We start from the raw sequence: 26,089 nt of genomic DNA, 5'->3' as shown, positions 1-26,089 counted from the left end.
ATAGATAATGTGGGAACTCTATTCACGAGAATATTATTATAATGCCTTCCCTCTCCCCTTTATACTTTTACACCCTTCCAGTAGGATTAAAATTAGTACTGTCTAAAGTGTTTTTCCTGGTAACCACTTTTAGTATGAATGCATTGTATTTTACGTTATTTTAATGCCTCGTCACTTTTGTTATCTTTATAGGCACCAACTTTGCCTGATACTCAGTCAAACCTGCCATTTTCATTATCTTCTTCTCAAACACTTGTTCCTGTAACAAGTAGTGTAGAAGGTTTGCCATCATTTTCTGCAACAGTTTCTAATGAACATAGCAGTTTAGCTGTTTCAGAGCCATCTTTATCTAGTCAAGTTGTAGAAAATGTTTCAGACGGTAAGAATTTCTGTGCATTTTATGAAAAAATTTAACCATATAATTTTTTTTAAATTTAATTAAAGATATTATATTAAGAGAATGTTTCTTAAATCAATTGCAGTAAACAACACTAATTTTAACCCTCTGGACTGCCTTCTTTTTTGTGTATTCATTTTATTTATGTAGAAGGGAAATTTTTCCTAAACAAGAATCTAATCATACAATTCTGAATTTCTTGCAGAATGCTGTCACAAATAAAAGCATTAATCTGTGACAACATTCTTAACAATAAAAATGTCTTAACATTTTTATTGTTAGATAATGCCTTGCATGCATCTGCCAATAAAATTTTTATCAAGTGCTTTTTATTACTTTCCAGTACCACAGCTCTATGGATTTTTGGCAGTAGAATATGGTCTACTGCCAAAAATTGTCAAATAAAATAGTAGTAGTAGCAGTGGCATTTGATGCAAGAAAGCAAGTGTATTAGCTTATGCAGCATCAGCCAAAAAAAAATCACACCATTCCCTCCAAATGCCTGTCCAGTTCCCCCTTAAATTTATTCAACCTATCAACTTCCACAACGACAGATGGAACTTTGTTCCAGCAATTAACCACCCGCTGGCTAAAGGCAAATTTCCGCACATCTAATCTACATCTGTCTTTTCTTAATTTGAATTTATGCCCCCTTAGGTTTGTAATCTGAACAAGTGGAAGGATCCCATCAGAATTCAGCGTGTTCAACCCATTCAAGGCCTTATACACCTCAATCAGATCACCGCGCAGGTGCCTAGTCCCCAGCCACTGCAATTTGCAGAACTTAAGCCTCTCTTGGTAAGAGGATCCCTTCATTCCCCTCACCAATCTTGTTGCCCTTCTCTGTACACGCTCAAGTAAATCTACATCCTTCCTAAAATGAGGCCTCCAGACCTGTATGCAGTACTCAAGGCGTGGCCTGACCATTGCCTTATACAGAGAAGGATAATCACCTCCTTTTCCAGCCGACCGGGCTAGCCGGGTGGGTAAAGTGCCTCCCTGGCAACCCTAAGGTCGTGGGTTCGATTCCCGCCTCGGGCTTGGATCAAAGTACTACAAAAACCTTGGGAGGTGCATTATGGCCACAGAAGCCTATGCGCCAACAACTACCAAAAATAAAATATAAAATACCTCCTTTTCCCTGCTAGCAAAATTCCTATATATCATTGACAAAATCCCATGACCTGCCCTGGCAGCCTGTCTGCATTGCTCAGAAAACTTCATATCTGACTGCACAATTACTCCCAGGTCGTTTTCATTTTCTACCACCTTAAGTGTAGTACTACACAGTTGGTTCGTTTCTCTGGGGTTACTTCTACCCGTATGCAGTACTTTGCATTTGTCAAGGTTAATCTTCAGTTGCCACTTCTTAGCCCATCTGCCCAAATTATCTAGATCCTGTTGCAGTAGCACACTCCCATTACTGTCATTAACAACCCTGCGAACCTTTGTATCATCTGCAAACTTCGACATTAAGCCTGATATACCTTCATCAATATCATTGATAAATATACAAAACAGCAGTGGACCTAACACCGAACCCTGTGGGACTCCACACATAACATTAGTCCAAGAAGAGCAGCACCCATTGATTACCACCCTCTTGTCTTCTCCCACTTAACCATCCTTTTATCCATTGTAGCAACTTACCCTTAATACTATTCTGCTCCAATTTGTACAATAGTCTTCCATGCGCAACAGTGTCAAAAGCTTTCCTGAAATCCAAATATATGATATCAAAATTATTTTTTGCATCCAGTTCCTTTGTAACCACATCATAATATCCTATCAAATTTGTCAGACAAGACTTTCCCTTAAGAAACCCATGCTGTGTCTGAATTATTGCTGCAGTCTTGTCTAGAAGATCCTGCAATGCATCTTTAACCAGTGACTCCATTATTTTACCCGGAATAGAAGTTAAACTAACTGGTCTGTAATTACTCGTGTCACCCTTCGATCCCCCTTTGTGAATTGGGGATACATTTGCACATTTCCAATTCGTGGGAACCTCTCCTGAGTCCAAGGATGCTCTCATAATTATGGCTAAGGGTTTGCTTAGTTGATTTGCTGCCTCCTTTAATATAACTGGATAGATCCCATCCACCCCAGGTGCTTTTCTTATGTTTAACTTCAACAATTTCTCCTCCACTTTGCTTTCAGTTATTACAAAATCATTAAGTATCCTGCTACAATTTGATAACCTTCTGCCATTTTCCAACCTTAATAATTCCTCATGTGTGAATGTAGATGCAAAATATTCATTCAGTTTGTTTGCTATCTGAGCAGGATCATCAATAGTCGAACCATCGATGTCAAGTGGACCAATCAGATTCATTCCCTTCCTTTTAAAGTTTATATAAGTAAAGAAATCCTTGCTGTTTTTCTTAGCATCCTTTGCCGAAGATTTCTCATAATCTGCCTTCTCCTGCCTAACCTCCTTTGTCACCTGATTATAGACTAGCTTATATCTGCCACAGGCTTCCAAGTCGCTTGATAATTTATATGCATCCCATGCATTTTTCTTCTCTGTTATGAGTCTCATTAGTTCATTTGATAACCATTTAGGCCTAAACCTTGAACAATATTTCTTAATAGGTATGAAATTTTTAGTAGCTTCCACAATTAATTCCTTGAATGCTTCCCACTTGGAATTTACTGTTGGTAACATCGTCAGTTTATCCCACTGTACAGAATTTAAAAACTGTCCGAGACCACTGAAATATGCTACTTTCAACTGGGCTGCAAGTTGGAATGAAGTTGATTGATTGAACGATTGATTTAAGAATTCTTGGCTCAAGAGCTACTGTGGCTAAAATGCGCCTGTAAGATTTTATACACTAGTTTTGTTCTAATTCGTATTTTACTGCTAATAGTTTCCAAGAGTCACAGAGTGACCATAGCTTGCTTCAGAGATAATACAGTCCATTCCGGTTATTTGGGACACATTGGGACTAGTGCATTTTGGCCCGATTAAGCGGCTGCCCCAATTATCCGAAGTTTCATGTAAATAGTTAAAAATACAACGTCCCCCCCCCTTTACAATTGGCTCACTGTACAATCAAATCACATTACAATTGAGTCACCATAGTAAAGTACCGTTCACTATATGATGTGCAGTAAGCACCGGTCATTGTGATCACGTTCCCCCCCCCTTTACAATTGGTTCACTGTACAATCAAATGGAGGACATGGAAGCCTATGATAGATATAAGTTGGTCTGTAACCAAGTCACAAAGGAGATTAGGCAGGCAAAGGCAGACTACGAAAAATCCTTGGCAAAGGATGCAAAGAAAAACAGAAAAGAGTTCTTTACATATTTGAACTCGAGAAGGAAAGGAATGAATCAGATTGGTCCACTGGATATTGATGGTTCAACAGTTGAGGATCCTGCTCAGGTGGCTAACAATCTAAACAAGTATTTTGCATCTACATTCACGCATGAGGAGTTATTCAGGAAGGAGAATGATGTAGGTAAAGTAAATTGGCAGTGAGCTGGATGATTTTGTAATAACTGAGAGGAAAGTGGAGGAGGGATTGTTGAGGATAAACATAAAAAAGACACCTGGGGTGGATGGGATCTATCCAGTTATATTAAAGGAGGCAGCAAAGGAAGTATGCAAACCCCTAGCCATAATTATGAGAGCTTCTTTGGACTCAGGGGAGGTACCCATAGACTGGAGATGTGCAAATGTAACCCCAATTCACAAAGGAGGATCAAAGGCTGACACAAGTAATTATAGACCTGTTAGTTTAACTTCTGTTCCAGGTAAATTAATGGAGGCACTGGTTAAAGAAGCACTGCAGGATCATCTAGACAAGAATTCAATTATAGCTCAGACGCAGCATGGTTTGTTAAGGGCAGGTCTTGCCTGACCAATTTGATTGGATACTATGATGTAGTCACAAAAGAACTGGATGCAAGGAATAACTTTGATATTATATATTTGGATCTTAGAAAGGCTTTTGATACTGTTGCACATGGAAGACTGCTGCACAAATTGGAGCAGTGTGGTATTGGAGGCAAATTGCTGCTATGGATAAGGGGATGGTCGAGTGGCAGAAGACAGAGAGTGGTAATCAATGGACACTGCTCAACGTGGACTAATGTTATTAGTGGAGTTCCTCAAGGTTCAGTGTTGGGTCCGTTGTTGTTTTCGGTGTTTATGAATGATATTGATGATGGTATATCAAGTTTAATGTCCAAGTTTGCAGATGATACAAAGGTTGGCAGGGTCGTTAAGGACACTACTGATGCTATGCTGCTGCAACAGGATCTGGATAGGTTGAACAGATGGGCTGAGAGGTGGCAAATGAAGTTTAACATTGACAAATGTAAAGTACTACATATGGGAAACAGTAACCCCAGAGCAACGTATCAACTCTGCGGTACTACACTGACAGTGGTGGAGAATGAAAAGGACCTGGGGGTAATTGTGCAGGCAGATATGAAGTTCTCTGAGCAGTGCAGACGAGCTGCAAGAGTAGCTCATGGTGTCTTGTCAATGATATACAGGAATTTTTCTAGCAGGGATAAGGAGGTGATTATTCCCTTGTATAAGGCAATGGTTAGGCCACATCTTGAGTACTGTATACAGGTCTGGAGGCCTCATTTCAAGAAGGATGTAGAGCTGCTGGAACGGGTACAGAGAAGGGCAACAAGATTAGTGAATGGAACAAAGGGTTGCTCTTACGAAGAAAGGCTTAAGTTTTGCAAATTACAGAGTCTGGAGACTAGGCACCGGCGAGGTGATCTGATAGAGGTGTATAAGGCTTTGAATGGTTTGAGCATGCTCAATGCCAATGGGATTCTTCATCTTGCTCAGAATAATCACCTCAGAGGGCATAAATTCAAATTGAGGAAGGACGGATGTCGGATAGATGTGCGGAAATTTGCCTTTGGCCAGCGGGTGGTTGGTTGGTGGAACCGACTTCCATCACTTGTTGTTGAAGTTGATAGCCTAAACAAATTTAAAGCTCAACTGGACAGGTATTTCGAACGAACGGAGGGGTGAAATGGGAGTGGTGTTTTTTTTTTTTTTTTTTTTTTTGGCTGATGCTGAATAAGCTTGCTTTCTTGCATCATATGCCTCTACTAATGCTAATGCTATCACATTACAATTGAGTCACCATAGTAAAGTACCGTTCACTATATGATGTGCAGTAAGCACCGGTCATTGTGATCACGTTTGTGAATTGAATTTTAATTCTATTAAACAGCAATTCTAATTATCAAAAATAGGAGGAATATTATCCACAGGCTATAAAAGCAAAGATATATTAAGCACAAATTTACCCTTTATTACCTTACCAATTAAAAAATTAAATGTGTGAAAATCGAAAGAATATGTGATAATTGGAATAATTAATACGTACTGTAATATGTACATACTAACTAGTTGACATTTCTGTTCACTGACATTTGTGGGTGGAGGTTAAAATTTAAAACAGTAAAAAGATAAGCAATCAATAACAAAGAACACGGCACACACAAATTGCAAGTAACACAATATGCGCAAGTGAAAACGGAGTAACGAGTTACGAAGCTTTAAAAATAGGAATGAAGAGAAGATCTGAAAATTAATTTTTTTATATGATTGAAGATTTCATGGAAGTGTAAACACATTTCACCATAATAACCCACAGAATTCCAGCTGTCGGTATTATCTAGCAAATTCAGTAAGATCGAGTTTACTGTCCATTTATGATAGATTTCACTAACAGAAAAGCCCAATAAACGGGTGAATGCTAATTGTTTTTATTGTTTTATGGTTGTGACCTCCAGAATTTTGACCGAACCACGTGGTATCGTCGGAGACAATCGTAGGGTGATCTCTAGTGCTGCGGTCTCCTGCCCCAATTAAATGGCATGCTGTCCCAATTAAGCGAAGTAAACCCCTGGCTGTTTTCTCGATTGGTTTCTGTTTTTTAAGATTTGCCCCAAATAAAGGCTGCCCCGATTAACCAATGGCTATATAACCGGAATCCACTGTATTTGGTTTCATATTTGATTATAGTAATTTATTTTCTTAAGGAACTGATTGGAATGAAGTGAAGTGAAGTAAAGCAAAGTACAATAGCAAGAGCATGTACTAAATGATGGTGATGTAATTTTATTTATTTCAGTGGAACGAAGAAAGAGGGTGTCAAATGTAATAAACGATAATGTTGATAAGGATAGCAATTTGGATGATGTAAGAACATGATTAGAAAATAAAACAGCAACAGCATTTCAAGGAGTAGGTGAAGTGAGAAGTGAATGCAGTAAAGAATAAAAGGTTAATCTCATAAAGGAGGAAGTTGCCACTTTGTTCTTATTAGATTTCTTAATTCTGATGAAAATTAGAAAAATGTCTGCTAAGAGAAATGAAGAACTTTGTGAAACAGCAAATATAATAGGAACATTACTTAACAGAATATTATTGATTTCTTCAAAATCAGCAATATCACTGGGAAGAGACCACCTACATCTGACTAAATTTATAATTAGTTATTAGTAAGGCCAAATGATGCCAAGAAGTAAACTTTTTCTTCATCATTCAAAAAATAGCAATATTAAAAATGAAATGGAATGTTCATACTGTTTCCATTTCCAAAAGGTATCCAATTCTCTTTTAAACTGATGCCGAATTTATTTAAAAATGTAGCTACTGTCAAGGATAAAGGATAGGAATTTTGCTTTTGTAAAGGTTAACTACAATGGTCTTAGACAGTTTTAAATTCTTTTCAGTGGGACCAACTGATGATGCTGCTACCAACTGCAAATTCTAAATAGGATTGAAAATTATCAGGAGCCACAATAAGAATAAACTATTCTGCAATCAAGTCACTAGTTGGGTTAGGCAAGCTAGGAAAGATTATGTGAAGTCTTTTGCTAAGAATGCAAGGAAAAATAACAAAGAATTATTTGCTTCCGTTAAAGCTAGAAGAAAAAAGACAAACCACATTGGCCCACTAAAAATGAATGGCATAACTATTGTTGATCCTATTCAGGTTAGTTTACTGACAAACTGAATAAATATTTTACTTCTACATTGAGGCATGCGGAAGTTTTTAGGGATGGAAATACCAGAAGTATATACAGCAATACCTCACTTAGCACGGCTTGAAACTGCACAGGTTTCACTATAACAGTTTCCAATTAAGTTTAAGTCAAAAATTTACTGCACATATTAAAACTCATTCAATAGCCTAGACATTTATTCTACATATATGCTGCAGTGCCAACTCTATTATCTCACATGCACTTGTGCCAATAGCTCCCTTGAGGCAGTCAGCAGCAACATGCAATAGTGTTCAGTATTCTTAATTCCATCCTGATGAGATGACGTGATAGTTTTTCAAACTTTTCATTTCACAATTTATTTTTCACCCCTTTAAATACGATCAAAAATATATCTGCACCTTGGCTAGAAATCACTGCCAACAACATGCATTCTGTTTGACAGCATGTTTTGCTCCACTTGGCAAACGATTTCACTGGTTTTGAATTGCAAGTTCAGACAATTGCCGAAGAATTTTCAACAGAAGAATTGGAGAAAGTTTATTGGGGGATTGAAATGGCCTGTGAGGCAATTATGAATGGAGATCCGAACGTTGAACGTAGCATCAAGATACGGCAAACTTTACAAGGTGGGATTCGATGCTACAAAGACTTGTACGCCAAGAAAAAGAAGAGGCGACTTCACCAGACTTCATTACTGAAATATCTAAATAAACAATAAAGCTTTTTTTCTCATCTCTCATGAAAATTCAGGAAAAACATAATTTTGACATCATATATACAGAAGGTTGATGACGTCCTTCTCCTTACTAGTAAAGGTCCCTATTAATGATGGACAGAACATGATGTGCCTTCCTAGCCTTCTGTTTTATACTGCATGGAAAATTTCACCTCAGAATGAATCTTAACGCCTAAGTATTTTGCCATGAGCCACTTTTAGCTCCTTTCTACCCACCCTAGCTTATACAAGACTCCAGGACTACACTTCCCCAAATACATAACCTTACATTTAGAGACATTAAACTTTAGTTGCCATTTTTCGACCCACATATGCAACCAATCCAAGTCTTTTTTAAACAACATGGGTTGACTCGGATTGTTAACAACCCTGTCCCTCCTTCAGATCATCAGCATACATTCACCGCTTCCCTTGGATATCCTTGTCAATATTTATGAAAATTAAAAAAACAGGAGGAGACCCAACACAGTCTTAAAGTCCCCACTGGTCCATCTGAAGACTGACCATTTGTGATACCCCCGCCTCCTATCTTTTAGCCAGCCAGTGATTCAGCATAGGATCTTACCAGTAGATTCAACTTGTTTATATAGCAACCTTCCATGAGAGATAATATCAAAAGCTCTGGTAAAGTCTAGAAACATAATGTCAAAATCTAACCTGCATCCAACTGTTCAATGACCTGCATCATAGTAATTTACCAGACTGGTCAGGCTTGACCTCCCTTTAATGAACGAATTCTGGAATTCAAGATACCATTCTTGTTGAAGTGGTCCTGATTTGCATTCTTAACCATAGACTATGTTTTTCCTTACAGCAGAAGTCAAACTCACTGGTCTCTAGTTACCCAACTCCCCTTTTTGCACAACCTTTGCAGAATGGGGAGACAGTTGCACTTCTTGTGTCAAAATGGATCTTCCTGAAGCCTAGTGATGCTCTTGTTAACAATCCCAACAGTTTTAATGCTCAGATGCAGCCTTTTTAATTAAAATTGAATATATACAATCCACGCCATGGAGACTTGCCCTCATTTAACTTCAGCAGCTTTTCTAATTTTTTTTGAGGTCATTTATGTCACTTAACCTGATTATGGCGGTGCACAAATGTATCAAAAATTGTGGCGAGTCACCTGACAGGTGCCTAACTTTCTTTTTAATTGTTAAATTTTTTGGGTTTTTTGAATTCTGTTTAAACCCTCCTATTTCATATTTTCTTGATATATTGCAGTACTTATTATATGTACTTTTTTGAAATACCTGAATCAGATCATTTCATAGATGCATTAGGTCTCCGGATGCCGAAATTTTCAGAACTAAAGCCAAGAAAGTTGATACTCTTACCAAGAAATTAGTAAGAGCACCAACTTTGGTGAACAATCTCATTACCCTTCTCTTCCTTTTGTATCCACATTCTTTATTTCTACTTCAAAAGTTTAATCAGATTGGTCAGACAAGTTTGCTCCTTAACAAATCCAGTGTTCTCCCCAGGACCTATCGAATGGGTACACCACCCGGTGAATTTAAATGACTGCCCGGCTAAAATTTAAGCGATTCTTTCTTGCGGTACCGTATAGTACTGCCCACTGATCTCAATCAGTATTAATTTGAACATACTATGCGATTGAGGTCAATGCGACAGGAGCATATAATGTTAAATTATGCAATTAATTTTTGCTCTGGATTGCTTAAGTCACTTTTATAAATAACATAAAATTTTATAATATTGCAAAGTATTACATTTCCCCACCTGGCTACTTCATAATGCTACCCGGCTAGCAAAATTTTCTGGGGAGAACACTGAAATCCATGCTGTGATTATGGTATAACTTCACTCCTCTATAGGTCCTGCATTATTTCTCTAACCAATGACTCCATTATTTTTGCAGAAACAGATTTTAAGTTAAAAGGTGCATAATTACTTACTTCACTCTTTCATCCCTCTTTTCTGAATAGGAATAGATTTGGGAACCTTCCCTGAATTCAAGGATGCTCTCATAATTATGATCAAAGGCTTACTTACTTATTTTTCTTCTTCTCTTAATATAATTGGATAATCCCATCAGCCTGCCACAGGTGCCTTGTTTACGTTTAACTTCAAAGTTTCTCATCCACTTTCTTCTCAGTTATCACAAAATCGTTCGACTCTGTTAGAATATTAGCATTAGCATTAGTAGAGGCATTTGATGCAAGAAAGCAAGCTTATGCAGCATCACCCAAAAAAAAAAAAAAAAAAAAACAAAAAACCCACTTCCACTTCACCCCTCTGTTCGTTTAAAATACCTGTCCAGCTGAGCCTTAAACTTGTTTAGGCTATCAACCTCCACCACAAGGGATGGAAGTCCGTTCCACCAACCAACCACCCGCTGGCTAAAGGCAAATTTCCGCACGTCTATCTTACATCTGTCTTTCCTCAATTTGAATTTATGCCCTCTCAGGTGATTTTTCTGAGCGAGAGGAAGAATCCCATCAGCATTGAGCATGCTCAAACCATTCAAGGCTTTATACACCTCTATCAGATCACCTCGCTGATGCCTAGTCTCCAGACACTGTAATTTGCAAAACATAAGCCTTTCTTCGTAAGAGCAGCCCTTTGTTCCATTCACTAATCTTGTTGCCCTTCTCTATACTCGTTCCAGCAGCTCTACATCCTTCTTGAAATGAGGCCTCCAGACCTGTATACAGTACTCTAGGTGTGGCCTGACCATTGCCTTATACAAGGGAATAATCACCTCCTTATCCCTGCTAGAAAAATTCCTATATATCATTGATATATAGTTCTCTGAACAGTGCAGCCCGTCTGCACTGTTCAGAGAGCTTCATATCTGCCTGCACAACCACCCCCAGGTCCCTTTCATTCTCTACCACTGTCAGTGTAGTACCACAGAGTTGATACGTTGCTCTGGGGTTGCTGTTTCCCATGTGTAGTACTTTACATTTGTCAATGTTAAACATAATTTGCCACCTCTCAGCCCATCTGCTCAACCTTTCCAGATCCTGTTGCAGCAGCATAGTCTCAGTAGTGTCCTTGACAACCCTGCCTACCTTTGTATCGTCTGCAAACTTCGACATTAAGCTTGATATACCATCATCAATATCATTTATAAATACAGAAAACAATAATGGACCCAACACTGAGCCCTGAGGGACTCCACTAATAACATTAGTCCACGACGAGCAGTGTCCATTGATTACCACTCTGTCTTCTCCCCCTCAGCCACCCCTTTATCCACAGCAGCAATTTGCCTCCAATGCCACACTGCTCCAATTTGTGCAGCAGTCTTCCATGTACAACAGTATCAAAAGCCTTTTTAAGATCCAAGTATATAATATCAAAGTTGTTCCCTGTATCCAGTTCCTTTGTGACTGCATCATAGTATCCAATCAAATTGGTCAGGCAAGACTTCCCCTTAACAAAACTATGCTGTGTCCGAGCTATAATTGAAGTCTTGTCTAAATGATCCTGCAGTGCTTCTTTAACTAGTGCCTCCATTAATTTTCCTGGAACAGAAGTTAAACTCACAGGTCTATAATTACTTGTGTCAGCCTTTGATCCTCCTTTGTGAATTGGGGTCACATTTGCACATCTCCAGTCTGTGGGTACCTCCCCTGAGTCCAAGGAAGCTCTCATAATTATGGTTAAGGGTTTGCTTACTTCCTCTGCTGCCTCCTTTAATATAACTGGATAGATTCCATCCACCCCGAGTGCCTTTCTTGTGTTTATCTTCAACAATTTCTCCTCCACTTTACTCTCAGTTATTACAAGATTCTCTAGCTTACTGCTAAAGTTGAATACACCTCTGGCTTTCCCCTCGCTAAATAACTCCTCATGTGTGAATGTCGATGCAAAATATTCATTTAGTTTGTTAGCTACCTGAGCAGGATCATCAACAGTTGACCCATTGATATCAAGTGGACAAATCTGATTCATCCCCTTCCTTCTAGAATTTACATAAGTAAAGAACTCTTTGCTGTTTTTGTTTGCAACCCTTGCCAAAGATTTCTTGTAATCTGCCTTCGCCTGCCTAACCTCCTTGGTAACTTGGTTACAGATCAACTTGTATCTATCATAGGCTTCTGTGTCATGTGTTAATTTGTATGTATCCCATGCATTTTTCTTCTCTGCCATATGCCTTATTAGTTCATCTGACATCCATTTAGGCCTAAACCTTGAACAATATTTCTTAGTTGGTATGTAAAGCCTAGTAGCTTCCAAGATAAGTTCTTTGAATGCTTCCCATTTTGCATTTGCTGTTGGTAACATCATCAGTTGGTCCCACTGTATAGAATTTAAATACTGTCTCAGTCCATCGTAGTTGCCTTTACGGAAGCAATAACCCTTCCCTTTACCCCTAATGGTAGTTACCTCTTTGAGTAAATCCCACTTCAGCACACTGTGATCACTGCCACCTAGTGGTTCATTTATCTGCAGATTCTTAATGCATGAAGAATCACTGCTGATAATCAAATCAAGAGTATTCCTCCCTCTAGTTGCCTCCCGAACATGCTGATGTAGAAAACAATCATCCAATAAATCCACAAAAGCCTTGCTAGTGTGTGAGTGACCAGCCCCCAAATTCCAGTCAGTATCTGGGAAATTAAAATCTCCCATTATAAGAGTCTCTGATTTACTGGCCCACTCTATTTCCCTGTACAGTTTCTTATTATACTCATCAGAGTCATTAGGCCTATAGCACACTCCTACTCTCAATTTTGATCTCCCAATGCTTATGTGACACCAAACTGACTCGACACTGCACTGTCCAGCGATGTCCACTGGCTTCACTTCCTTGGATTTTATGTATTTCTTAACTAATAGCATAACCCCTCCTCACTTCCTATCCAGTCTATCCTTTCTGTAGACGTTGTACTCCCCAAATTCCAGTTCTGCATTCCTTATATCTGTGTGACACCACGTCTCTGATATCGCAATAATATCTGCCTTTGATGTTTTGAGCAATACCTCAAATTCATCCAATTTATTTACTAAACTCCTAGCATTGGTGTTCACGCAACTATACATGCACCTATTTCTATTCTTAGCTACCCTAACACAAACCATGTATTTACTTGTACCGCAATGACTCCCAGCAGTCTCTGAAATATCCTGCATCTTGTTTTTCAGGCTTCTGCTCATTCCAATAGAAGCCGTGCAAGAATCTCTTTCACCTCTGCCAGTGGCTACTGTTAATCTGATATGATATTTTGACATTTCCATCCCTAAAAAATTCCTCATGTGTAAATGCAGATGCAAAGTATCTATTCATTGTGTCAGCAACCTGATTAGGATCATCAACAGTTAATCCATTATTATCCAATGGACTATTATGATTCATCTCCTTCTTCCTAGTGTTTACATAATTAAAGAAGTCTTTGCTACACTTCTTTTCATTTCCTTGCCAATGACTAGAATGGTAGATGGCACTGCCAGAGAGTGAGGTTACTGTTTAAAGTGTTTGTCAGGGAATTTCCTAAAAAGCCAATATTTTTGAAAATATGATTGATAACTCATGATAACTCATGCTTGAGACTTTGTAATGTAAATATATTTGACAAGGAATTTCTTAACCCCTGCGTGGATTCCACAATTAAAGATCCGGAGTAGCTTTCATCATGTCTGCTACCAGCTTGATTGAATCACTGCTATGTTTAGTCAGATGTATGTATTTTCTGAATGCAGCTAAGGAGCTCTTCTCTTTCTTGATTTGCTCTGAGAAGTTTTGCAAATCTTGTGTAATGATATCTAAACATTGTTGTAAGACGTGTAATGGATTTTCTCTGGTTAACTCATCAGTGATTCTCGTTTACTCAATGTCTAATAATTCAGACACCGATGGAGTCAGGGGCTCACACCTGGTGAGTATGGGCTTGGCACACCCAGGGTCCTGAGCTGGATATCATCATTCTTCTCTTTCTTGGTGATTCCTTTCTACTTCTCTCTCTCTTTCAGGGTAACTCGGGAATTTTTTTGCTGGTGCAGTATAAGCCTCGGGCTTCCTTGCACCATATGGCTATTAATAATAATAATAATAATAATAATATCACATCCCAGTCCATCTCTTGTAATGATATCGAAGCCTTGCATTTGGATGAAGACATGATCAATAGATCTAAGTAAACAAATGTAAATTCTGATTGTTTGTCTAATGAGAATTTCTTTAAACAGATTACCCCCTCACTTCATCTCATACATTGACCCAACTTTCGAGTTTGAAGAGTGATTTGAAGAGAGAAAAAAAATTGTTTGAAGAGAGAAAAAATTGGCCTTGTTACAGAATAGTAAGGAATTCCTTACTGAGCAACTATGTACCTTGACTAACATTGTAAAAAACTATACCGATAAGGATCTGCATAATTTATTTCCATCAAAATTGAATGATAATTTTGCAATGTTGTTAGATTGTCTTGTTAAAAATATAACTCTCACTTCATTAAATTTCACTTACATAAAAAGTAGACACAAGAGAAACGTATCTAAATTCAGTAGTGTAAAAAAGGGTTTTTTTTGTTAACACTTGCAAAATCTCATCCCAGTATACCTAGACAAAATCTTACTTTATGAATGAAGATATAAAATTACAGAATTTAAAGGGTCGTCCTAGGAATTCTTATTGTACCTTCAACTACATGCCAAGTTTAATGGTGAACTGAAAATTAAATTCTGTCTCTACACGGACATTTCAAACTGAAATGGAAGATAATGCTATGCAAATCCAGCATGATCTAGCTTTAGGTGCTAAGCCTAAATCATAATTTGTGCACTGATAATATTCCAGAATCAATTAAAATTTAAAAAAACAATTGATAAGCTGCAGTCTCAGTGTACCTCTATTGTAACTCCTGTATTGGATGACATAGTTACTGGGTGTGATTACAAGAAAGTTACATTTAGTAATGATATTAAGCCTATGTATTTCCATGGCACATCCAGTTTTCTTGAGTGAAATGGATGTAGCACATTCCAGTTTTTCGTGACTGAAACTGATACATGTACAATATTTCTCTCAGCTGCGGCAACCAAAATGGAGAAGCGATTTAACCACAGGTGACACTCGTGTCAAACTCGCATCTTCTATTGTATCCTTGTGGAGGTGAAAACCAACATCCTCTTCAGTAGGAGGTGACTATTTCTTTCTTAAAACGTGAACTATGCAACATCATACTGAAAATAATTTTTACCATGTCGGGAAAAGCTCCTACAACATTTTTTTGAATGATCCTTGCTGCGTGAGTTGATCCTCCAGCTAAATCATATTGAAATTGTAATTCCAAGGTGTTACCAGTTCCTACAACACAATGTCCTAAGGTGAGCTGCTTCATTTAGTGATCTTTAGAATACTGGAAGCCGGTTCTTTGTGCCACGGACAATAGCTGTGTGATGCAGTTCCTGGTACTGCAGGCATGAGCAGCTGCCAGACAATCATTAATTATTCAAGAGGACTAGTACAAATAGGCCAGTTCATCCCTAGTTAGCCCACATTTAATCACTGGATGCTTTTTACGTGATAGGTACGTTCCTAAAAATTACACGTAAAAAGAATTCACATAAAAAGAACTACTGACTCCATAGCAAAAGTGAAGATTGGTTCCAAATCTGAAGGCGCCTCTGTAGCCAGGTTTGGCAGGTGCAGCAGTGCGTAGCACATGGTTCTTGATTAGACTGGGGTTCGAGCCCATGAGCCACCAAATACGGAGGATGCAGAAAGGTCAGGGAATGACCACCGCATATCCCCGGAACAATATGGCCTTAGTTGCTAATGCTCCTAAAAACCAAACAACAACAACCAAACCTGAAATATAAGCAAAATAATGAAAAAAACAAACATTAAATTCGTTAGGATCATAAGATTTTTATTTACATTTCATGGAGAACACACATACATATAATGAATTTAGTAAGTTTTAAAAAAAAAACATATTCATTTCAGTTGTTTGTTAAGGATTCTATAAAAAAATTATGTTATTCGCTATCAGTTTCTGACAATAAACGCGAAAGCTTTCGTTTTCGTGAGACTGTAATATCACTAGAACTACTAGATATGGTATTATTGTCATCGACTTCTGCCTCAACTTGTGGAATTCTTTTTGTCATGTCTTGAACAAAAGTACCACTGGTTGTTTCAGTAGTTTTAGGCATGAACTCAGTCATTAATCGCTGTGTTGATGCTTTATATAAGTCGCGATATAATTCTCTGTATGAAGACATTAACAACTTAAGCTCACGTGAAAACTTCTCAGCACGTTCTTCATTTGGATCATGTTGGGCAAAATAATTGCCTAAATTACTGGCCAGTTTAAGACCTTCTTTAATTAAATTCAAATTGAGGAAAGACAGATGTAGGATAGATGTGCGGAAATTTGCCTTTAGCCAGCGGGTGGTTGGTGGGTGGAACAGACTTCCATCCCTTGTCGTGGAAGTTGATAGCCTAAATAAGTTTAAGGCTCAGCTGGACAGGTATTTCGAACGAACAGAGGGGTGAAGTGGAAGTGGTTATTTTTATTTATTTATGTTACTTTTTTTTTTTTTTTTTTTTTTTTTTTTTTTGGCTGATGCTGCATAAGCTTGCTTTCTTGCATCAAATGCCTCTACTAATGCTAATGCTAATGCTAATGCTAATTATATCAGCAGTAAAAGTAGAATTATATTGATCATTATCATTAACTTCTTCGCTTTCAGGAGTCTCAGAAACAATCTCCACTATTTGGTCTTCTCCAAGAGGTTTATCAATTAACAATTCTTCGATATCTGCTAATATAAGATCATCGAATCCTTCTCCGCCAATTTCACATGCCAAACTTATTATATTGGGGAATTCTGCAGTATGATTGAAGGGAACAAAAGCATTCTTTTTAACACATGTGGGCCAAATAGCATTCCAGCATGCATTCATAGTTTCTGGTCTCAATTCAGATAATGAAAATCGAACCTGATCATTACAATCCATAATTGAAAATTTTTTCCACACATCTATAACTGACAGTGTTTCATCATCATTTAGCTTGTTCAAAACGAACTGAAATGTTCGTCTGACATAATATGTTTTAAAAGTCGCAATTATACCTTGATCTAGAGGTTGTAGCAATGATGTGGTATTGGGCGGCAGAAAACCAAATTACACATTTGGGCGTTCTATGGCAGGATGACCGGGTGCATTATCAAGAATCAAAAGCACTTTAAATTCGAGACACTTGTCATTCAAATAGCATCTAACTTCTGGCACAAAATGTTTGTGGAATCACTCAGTGAAAATATCAATGGTCACCCAAGCTTTATTGTTAGCCATCCAATGAACTGGCAATTTTTGAAAATCCAAGCCTTTCATTGACCGTGGTCTTAATGATCGATTTATGAGCAGTGGTTTTAACATCCGATCTCCTAAAGCGTTCAAACAAAATAGAAGTGTTATGCGATACTTTGCTGCTTTGAACCCACCAACAGTTTTTTGCATTTTTGATACGTAAGTTCTGTTTGGAATTTTTTTCCAGAAAAGGCCAGTTTCATCCATATTCCAAACTTGTTCATGAGTGTAACCTCCATCTTCAATTATTTTAGCAAGTTTTTATGGAAATGCTTTAGTGGCTGTTTCATCAGCAGAAGCCATTTCACCTTTAATTTTTATATTATGAAGAGCATGTCTTTTAATAAACTTAGCCAGCCAACCATTGCTTGCATGAAATTCATATTTTTTTCTCGATTGAGATGAAGTATCTGACCGCAGTTTTTTAATCTGTTTATAAAATCTCAGTGCTGATTGCTTGATGGAGTTTCCATCAACTGGCATTCTTTTTTGTACATTATCTTCTATCCACATCACTAAAGCTTTTTTGGCCTTTTCTAGAACAACATCTCTTGTGTATGATGATAATTTTGCACTCGATTTTGTACTAGAACATACCGCTTTTCTAATAGCCTCTTCATTTTTTTTTATAGATCTGATAGGCCGACCGCACTAGCCGGGTGGGTAAAGTGCCTGCCTGGCAACCCAAACGTCGCGGGTTCGAATCCCGCCTCGGGCTTGGATCACAGTAGAAAATACAAAAAAACCTTGGGAGGTGCAATATGTCCAACAACTACCAAAATAAAAAAAAAAAAAAAAAAAATCTGATAGTTGATTCACGGACTCCAAAGCTTACCCACAGCCGTTGCACTTTCCAAAGTTTGAAGACTATCTAAAATTTGAATTTTTATATCCAAGGAAATGGCTTTTCTTATTTTTTTTGTTTATCAGCAACATCATGTGAGGGCTGGATTAAAATCTTCGGTTAATGAAATGAAAGTTTGAAAATTACATACAATGTAGCTTACCATTTATTATTTCTTGGCAAAATTATTAATTTTATAATGCGATTTTTATTTTGATTTCACTTAAAAAATGCAAATGCAAAAAATGTGGTAATTGTGCTGTCTACTCAAACTGCTTTTTTATGCGCAGTCAGTTATGTAATTCGGGGAATTACCAATAAATGAAATTCATAAGAATTTTCTAAGTTGATACGAGAAACCAAATTCAAACTGCAAACAACTGCTGTTTTTTTTTTTTTTTTTTTTTGTTTATGCGCAGTCAGTTATGTAATTCGGGGAATTTAGAATTTTCTTAATTGAAACAAGAATGCAATTCTACAAAATTCTCAGAATTTTCTTGAATTACGGATTTTTTCCTAACTTAGACTTTAGGTTGGTCACGTAAAAGTGAATAAAAATAGCGTAAAAAAATTATTTTTGATATCCCAATTCACGTAACTCTGAATTCGTGTAAAAAAAATTTGCATAAAAAGAGGTTTAGGTGTATTCAAGAATAGGTGCTTCCCCAAGTGGTCTTTCAAGTCTGAGTACTCAATGAGACTAGGTGCTTCAGGTTGTGCATTTCATCACGGATTGATCTTTTAAGTTGGTGTACTCAATGAGTCCACTGGAAACGTCAACGTCTAACTAAGCATATTTCAATGCTTATGAAGATGACACACTTGCAACAGATCTGCATTCATCTTCTGACTACAATTTACTGATGAGAATACTTCCACAGTCTGACTGCAATTTACTATGGATAATACTTCCATGGTGTGGAATTCAGTTTTTCGGGTTATATTTCATTTGTTAAAAAGACTTTTTTCTCAGACTGGACATTACATTGAATTTGTATGCATTCACGGCAATTTCTCACTAGCTACTTTTTGTGACAGGGACTCCAAATTCGTTATATATGAACTGCAGCACTTCAATGTCTTATGGTGTGGGTACATGAAGCACAAAACTTCAATATCTTGTAATGGAGCAGGTATTAGTGCTGTAAGTCTGTACAGTATTGTGATTAGTGGTGTGAATGCCAGGAAAGCTGGCTGAGACCACCTAGCATAATAAATAAATTTAAAATAATAATAACAAAATATGTCTAAGGGTGATAATGTTCATGGTTTGAACTATATTCATTGGTGTTGAGAACACTTGAAAATTTGATTAATAATAACCAAGATAATCTTTATCTTACTAATGGGCAAGCATATGCCTCTCTTACTAAGAAAATTTAATGATTGATGGTGCTCCTGCTCAGGTAAGGTAGAAGTGTAAAGTGTATTGATGTCTAGTGGCACCAGGGGGTTTCCCCCCATTTCTGCATTGCTTTCCTTGTGGGTGTACCAGTTCACTGGGAAGGCCAGAGATTTAAAAGTGTATGGACATTGTCTATGTGTAGTGTTATGTACCATTGTTCTTTTGGCTATTTAGCCACCGTACCCCTGCTGAGGCCCAACGTTGTCCCACTTTTGCTCGTGGAGGCAGGCCAGGAACCCAGTAATTTTAGATTTACTCTGGCAGGTCCTGCCACCTAATTTCCTGAGATTTCAGTGGCTAGGACCTAAAAAATAAAAATAAAAAAATTAAAAATGCACGTATGTACAGACAGATCCAGATATATGTGCATACATATACCACCATCATCAGTTTTGATGATTGTTACAGGGGGATACCGCTTGCATAATAAAGGCCGAAAATATGGGCAAATGGTAATTTGGACATAATTAAGTTTTTGTGTGTGGGGCATTCGCTGGCGTAAAGGTAGAGTGGAAGGGGAGCTGAAGGCTGGGGGGGGTTAAGGTAGAAATATGGAGATGATAGTGTAGGCAACCCCAGAAGTCAGTGAGGCAAGGCCATTCCTCACCAGGAGAAAGTAGGGGGCACTGGAGGGGGGAATTGTTCCCCCACTAGTTTGGGGATGGAAAGCACTAGGCAAGGGAGCCCAGTGTGATTGCCAACAGGCATCTGCAGGAAAACTATACATAGATCCTGCTGTGGTGGTGTCCAATCTGGTGTCATGTCCGAGTTGTCATCCGTGAGACCGGGATCCCGCTCGTGTTAGTCCTTTACTTCAGTGTGGTTTATTTCCTAAGTCTTTCAGTTCTCAGTAGTGAGTCTTGTTAACATATGTAGACCCTGTTGGTGGGTGTCTTTTCTTGTGGTCATGTCCATGTCGTCCATGGGACCGGGGTCCCATCCTTGCTAGTTCTTTGCCTTGGTGTGGTTTTATTTCCTAAGTCTTCCAGTTCTCAGGAATGTGTCTTGTTCACACAGACCCAGCTGGTGGGATGTCCAAGTTTGGTAGTCATCTCCATTTGTCATTCATGGGACAGGGGTCCCGTCCATGTTAATCTACTTTGGTATGGTTTGTTTCCTGAGTCTTCTAATTCTTGGGGGTGGGTCATTTCTGGTGTTCCAGTCCAAGTGAGCTGAATAACAGATGTACTCTGGTTATAGTGGTAGTGGGTTGCGACAATTTGGTTTCTCCTCTCGTGAACAGTGCCTGTGCGTAATCCGAGAAGGCTTGGTACTCCTCCTTCATGTCTAGGAGGTGATGTTCTTGTCCCTGTGGTAAGCAGTGGATCCTGGTGATTAAAACACCACGTAAGTCTTTGTAGAGTCAGCAATCATACACGAGGTGCTGCCAGATCTCCAGCCCCCTGCAAGTGCAAGTTGGATTGTCCTGGATCCCAAGTAAAGATAGTTGCATTAATTGTTCCATGCCCAGTTAAGAGGTAAGTTACCTTTAGACCTGGGGAAAACCCATTTGGTGAGGTTGGGTAGTTTCGTTCAATGTTGGGTAGAAACTTCTTTGTGATGTCTCCCTTTTGAGAGATGCTCCACCTTTACTGCCATGCCTGCTACAGGTGAGTTTGTACCCTCTTCTTTTCCACATTTCTGTTGCTGGTTAGGTCAATATGAGGTATGTTTGGATTCTAGTGGCACTTGGGGTTTCTCCCATCTCCGCCTGTGTTTGTTGTATCATACAAGCCAGAGATTTGAAAAGTGTGTGGGATTCGTAGTGTGTTGTGCCCCTTGTTCTTCCGGCCTGTTAGCCGACGGGCCCCAGATGGGACCCGACGTTACCATACCTCACCAACAGGGAGGCCAGCTGGATGTTACCAGTATTTTGTATAGTACTCTGGGCGGTCCTGCCACCTACTTTCCTGAGATTTCAGTGGTTAGGTCAATAGTGAACCCCAAGAAAAGTCTGCGGGTACCTTTGTCTAGGTAACACAGTAGGCAACGATGTACGATTTCTAAGTCCAGCAGGAGAGTGCCAGCGAGCACCTGCAGAGCATGGATGCTCACCGTGCAGCAGGCATAGGAGATGGTTAGGAGGATGGATCTATGAATTTGGTCTGTATTACCAAATTTGAAACCATGCACCAGATATGTTGGTGACGAACAAAGTGAAGATAGTTTTGTAGAACAGTTGGAGGACTCGCTTTTTCAAGCCCCATTCCTTACGTGTGACCACAGCAGCATAGCATCTTATTTTTTCACGTAGATATTTCAGATGGTCCTGAAATTACAGGTTTTGGTCCAATATCACACCTAGGTATTTCAGGTGGTTAAGAGAATTTGATTGTTTTCTGCTCAATTTTTATTTGTGGAAGCTACTTTAATAGGATGGAGTTTGTTTTTGTAGGGGATACGGTTTGCCCATTCTTGAAGAATGGTCATGACCAGATTTGCGAAGACCTCCAATGCTGCTATTGAGTTTGCCTGTATCATTAGAATGAGATCGTCCATGAATGCCTGAGATTGTACTTCATGGAGATCGATGTTAAGGAATGTGTCCAAAACGATATTCCACAGTAGTGGGCCAAGGACCGAACCTTGAAGGCAATCCCAATGGACACGCCCGGAGAGTGTGCTGTGCTGGGCGAGGGGGGGGGGGCGCAGTGATTTTGATGGTTCTGTTGGTTAGGTAACCTTTGATAGTGTTATAGAGGTTTTCCAGCATGTTGGTTTTGCACAGCCTCTCCAGGACGTTTGGCCACCAAAGTGAGTCGAATGGTTCTGTTGGTTAGGTAACCTTTGATAGTGTTATAGAGGTTTTCCGGCATGTTGGTTTTGCACAGCCTCTCCAGGACGTTTGGCCACCAAAGTGAGTCGAATGCCTCAGCGAACTCCACGGCTATCACCAGGAAGTACTTTTTATTACATCTGTCGACTTTGGTCAGGAGGTGAGTTAGGGCATCCACAGTGGTGGTGCCCTGCCTGAAGCCGAACTGGTTTGCTGAGGCCAGGCCAGCCTCATCGTAGTGATGTTGGATCCGCGTGTAGAGTAGTCATTCAAATAGCTTAGTGATTTTGATGGTTCTGTTGGTTAGGTAACCTTTGATAGTGTTATAGAGGTTTTCCGGCATGTTGGTTTTGCACAGCCTCTCCAGGACGCTTGGCCACCAAAGTGAGTCGAATGCCTCAGCGAACTCCACGGCTATCACCAGGAAGTACTTTTTATTACATCTGTCGACTTTGGTCAGGAGGTGAGTTAGGGCATCCACAGTGGTGGTGCCCTGCCTGAAGCCGAACTGGTTTGCTGAGGCCAGGCCAGCCTCATCGTAGTGATGTTGGATCTGCGTGTAGAGTAGTCATTCAAATAGCTTATTGATGACTGTCAAAAGTGCAATGGGCCGGTGAGAGTCCGGAAGTGTAGTGGCTTTGTTGGATTCTTTAGGATGAGTTTAACCTTTACCACTAAAATAAGTTTGGGGCATACTCTACCATTTTTTTTTGATAATTTTGGGGGCCCCCAGAGGTCTGGTTCAGGGCATCTGTTTCCTTTTATTAGGGCTGCCGCATTGCCGAGCTCTTCCATGGTGAAAGGTGTTTATATCTCTGGATGAATGGCAGTGTCAAGGATATTGTTGATGGTTTGTTTCCAAGTCATAGTCATGTATCCTTGGGGCATTTTAGTGGCTTCACCTACTTCCCGTTTGGGGAGTTTGTTGGTGACGAGCTTGTATACAAGTCCCCAAGGGTCCTTGTTTCCAGTGGTAGAGACCAGGTGCTCCCAGGATTGGTTTTTGCTTTCTCTAATTTGTACTGTATAGGGGTTTCTCGCCTCTTTGTAGCTCTGTCGTAGGGTTTCAATTTCTGTCGCTAGTCAGGAGCACCTGGCTCGCTGGAAGGCCTTTCTTCTAAGAAATATAATGAAAACATTTACTTTTAATAACACAATGAAACAATCTTTCCTTTAACTGATAAACAAGCAGCTTACATAAAATCAACCTTAGCCACTATCTCTATGATTAAATTGGGTTGTATACACCAACCACATAGAGAAATTAAAAATAACAAAAGGGCACCAAATCAGAATAATCATTACATAACAGGGAATCATGTTAATTTTGTAGATACTGGCACTCTAGATAATCTAATCACTGTACCAAGGAAAATTGCTCTTTATATCTTGAGGCTGTTCTCTTCTGTTGAGGGTTCTGACTGGGCAGCATACTTCAGTAACTGACTTAAAATAAACATTAAGGCTGAAAAATAGATATCTAAATATCCAAATATTTACTCCTCTTTTAAGGTTTAATTTATGCAAAACTTAATAAATATAATGCAGCATCTTGATAGTTATTCTGAGGGTGTAATAGTTAAACCCTGTAGACTTAAACATAAAACTAAAGATGGTATTAAACTTAATGCTCATAATGTAAGAAAACAAAATGTATCTAAACCAATATTGCAATTATATAATAATGGAGTCCTACAGTCAGCTAAAAGTGAAAATAATAAGAAATTATCTGAACCAACTGACTTACCAAAACATTATCCTTCATATAGATTCTATTAAAATGCTTATAACTGTAGGAGCATTATAGGCAAGCTAGATGAAATTAGAATTTATATGAACAATCTAGAATTTGATATTATTATTATTTTTCTATGTATTAAAATAATTTTCTTCCTAGTGATATTTATTCAGCCAGTGGGAGAAGAGAGAGATACGTGTTACGTGGTAATATGTAACAAATACTAAAATACATAACAGAAGCTTGTTTTACTGTGGTAAAACAAGCTTCTGTTTAAGCATGGTCACACGCTATGTTTATCCTACATGACCATGAGGTACCATTCTTGATTTCCATATGTAACGTATTTATGTATTCATAGCAGAGGAAGAGACAGATAGTGTTGAAAGCTTCTGTAATTATTTTATTTTACTTTATCAGAAGCAGTGAGCAGGGGGTGAAGCCTGCTAGTTATTATTATTATTAGTCATATGGTGCAAGGAAGCCTGAGGCTTTTGCTGCACCAGCCAAAAAAAATTCTTGAGTTACCTTGAGAGAGAGAATCGCCAAGAAAGGAAAGAATGATGATTACCAGCTAAGACCTTGGGTGCGCCAAGCCCATACTCACCAGATGTGAGCCCCTGGAGTTATTGTAGCTCTAACAGAAACATGGTTGTACAGTGGAATTACAGACAATGAAATCATGCATGACAATTTTAGCATTCTTAGAAGAGACAGGACAGGTAGAGTTGGTGGTGGTGTGACTATAATAGTTTACCAAAAATTACCAGAAATTTAGGAATTTTGATAATGTTGAAGGGATTTGTGCTGAATTTAAAATTGGCATTACCTGGTTTATTCTCAGTGTTTTAACAACTTCCCCCAGCCTCTAAACAGACCTTTCCTGTACTAGAAAAAGAAATAGAAGCACCATTCATCTCTCAGCTAAGTAACTTCAAGGTAATAATGTTAGGAGATTTTAATGTTCAGTATGACCCTCACCAAAATCTTAATAATAATTTTTTTTTCATTTAAAAATGAACTCCCGCTAATTTTAGAGAATATATTCTTCAGACTAAATATGAAACAGGCATGTTTTTTACCTACAAAAAAAGAGATTCTTGGATCTTGTATTCTCAAATACTGATTTAAATGGTCTCTGTGTTGATTGGTGTGTCAATTCAGATCATAAAGCAGTTAAATTTGATGTTTGATTGTACAAGAAACCACTTGTAACACCTATTAGTTCAAACATGACAGAAAAAAAATTTTTAAGGCAGACTGGAACAACATTAGAAGACAAACTATCCAAATGGATTGGTCTGAACTCTATAAAACATAAAGTCCAGATATGCAGTTCTTGTATTCAAATCTTAATAAAGTTATATCCAATAATGTTCCTTCTAATGCAATCTCAAAAGATAATGAAAGATTTCCAATTTGGATGATTAAGTAAACAAAGTTACTTCAAAAAAAAAATACTAATAATTGGCATTCTAAATATAAACAAACTAAACTCGCCTTCTGTTACCAAAAATATTCTGATTTAAGGAAAAAAGATAAAATCCTGGTAAATAGTGCATATGAAAAGTACTTATATACGATTCAAATTGCTGCTGTTTGGTCCTGTGATCTTAGGCCATTCTGGTCATATTAGAAAGGCTTCAAGAAAAGGAAAACAGGGCAAGACCCTACTATTACACCATTTTGAAATATGGTATTCTGACCTTTTTGACCAATGTGTAAGTAATACCTTTATTGCTTATTGTGGTACTAATATCAGCATTATCATTAGTAGAGGCACACAATGCAAAAAAGCAAGCTTATGCAGCATCAGCCAAAAAAAAAAATCTCCAATTTCACCCCTCCATTCGTTCGAAATATCTGTCCTGCTCAGCCTTAAATTTATTTAGGCTATC

At 38.4% G+C, this 26,089-nt stretch overlaps 1 protein-coding gene across 1 annotated transcript in view; it reads left to right on the top strand.

Annotated features, from left to right (window-relative positions):
* LOC150075040 (uncharacterized) overlaps nucleotides 1-26,089 on the top strand; it is a 302,603-nt gene that overhangs the window by 83,226 nt on the left and 193,288 nt on the right. The window contains exon 3 of the mRNA XM_090389065.1: nucleotides 193-379. Coding sequence (XP_090245191.1) covers nucleotides 193-379 — 187 coding nt within the window. The remainder of the gene's footprint in view (nucleotides 1-192; nucleotides 380-26,089) is intronic.

Source organism: Mastigoproctus giganteus, chromosome 14 (assembly GCF_048544385.1).
Source record: "Mastigoproctus giganteus isolate SK-2022 chromosome 14, ASM4854438v1, whole genome shotgun sequence".
In the NCBI taxonomy this organism is placed as follows: Eukaryota; Metazoa; Arthropoda; class Arachnida; order Uropygi; family Thelyphonidae; genus Mastigoproctus; species Mastigoproctus giganteus.
The sequence above is the reverse complement of the archived record's forward strand: the minus strand, read 5'-3'. Positions and strand labels throughout refer to the sequence as shown.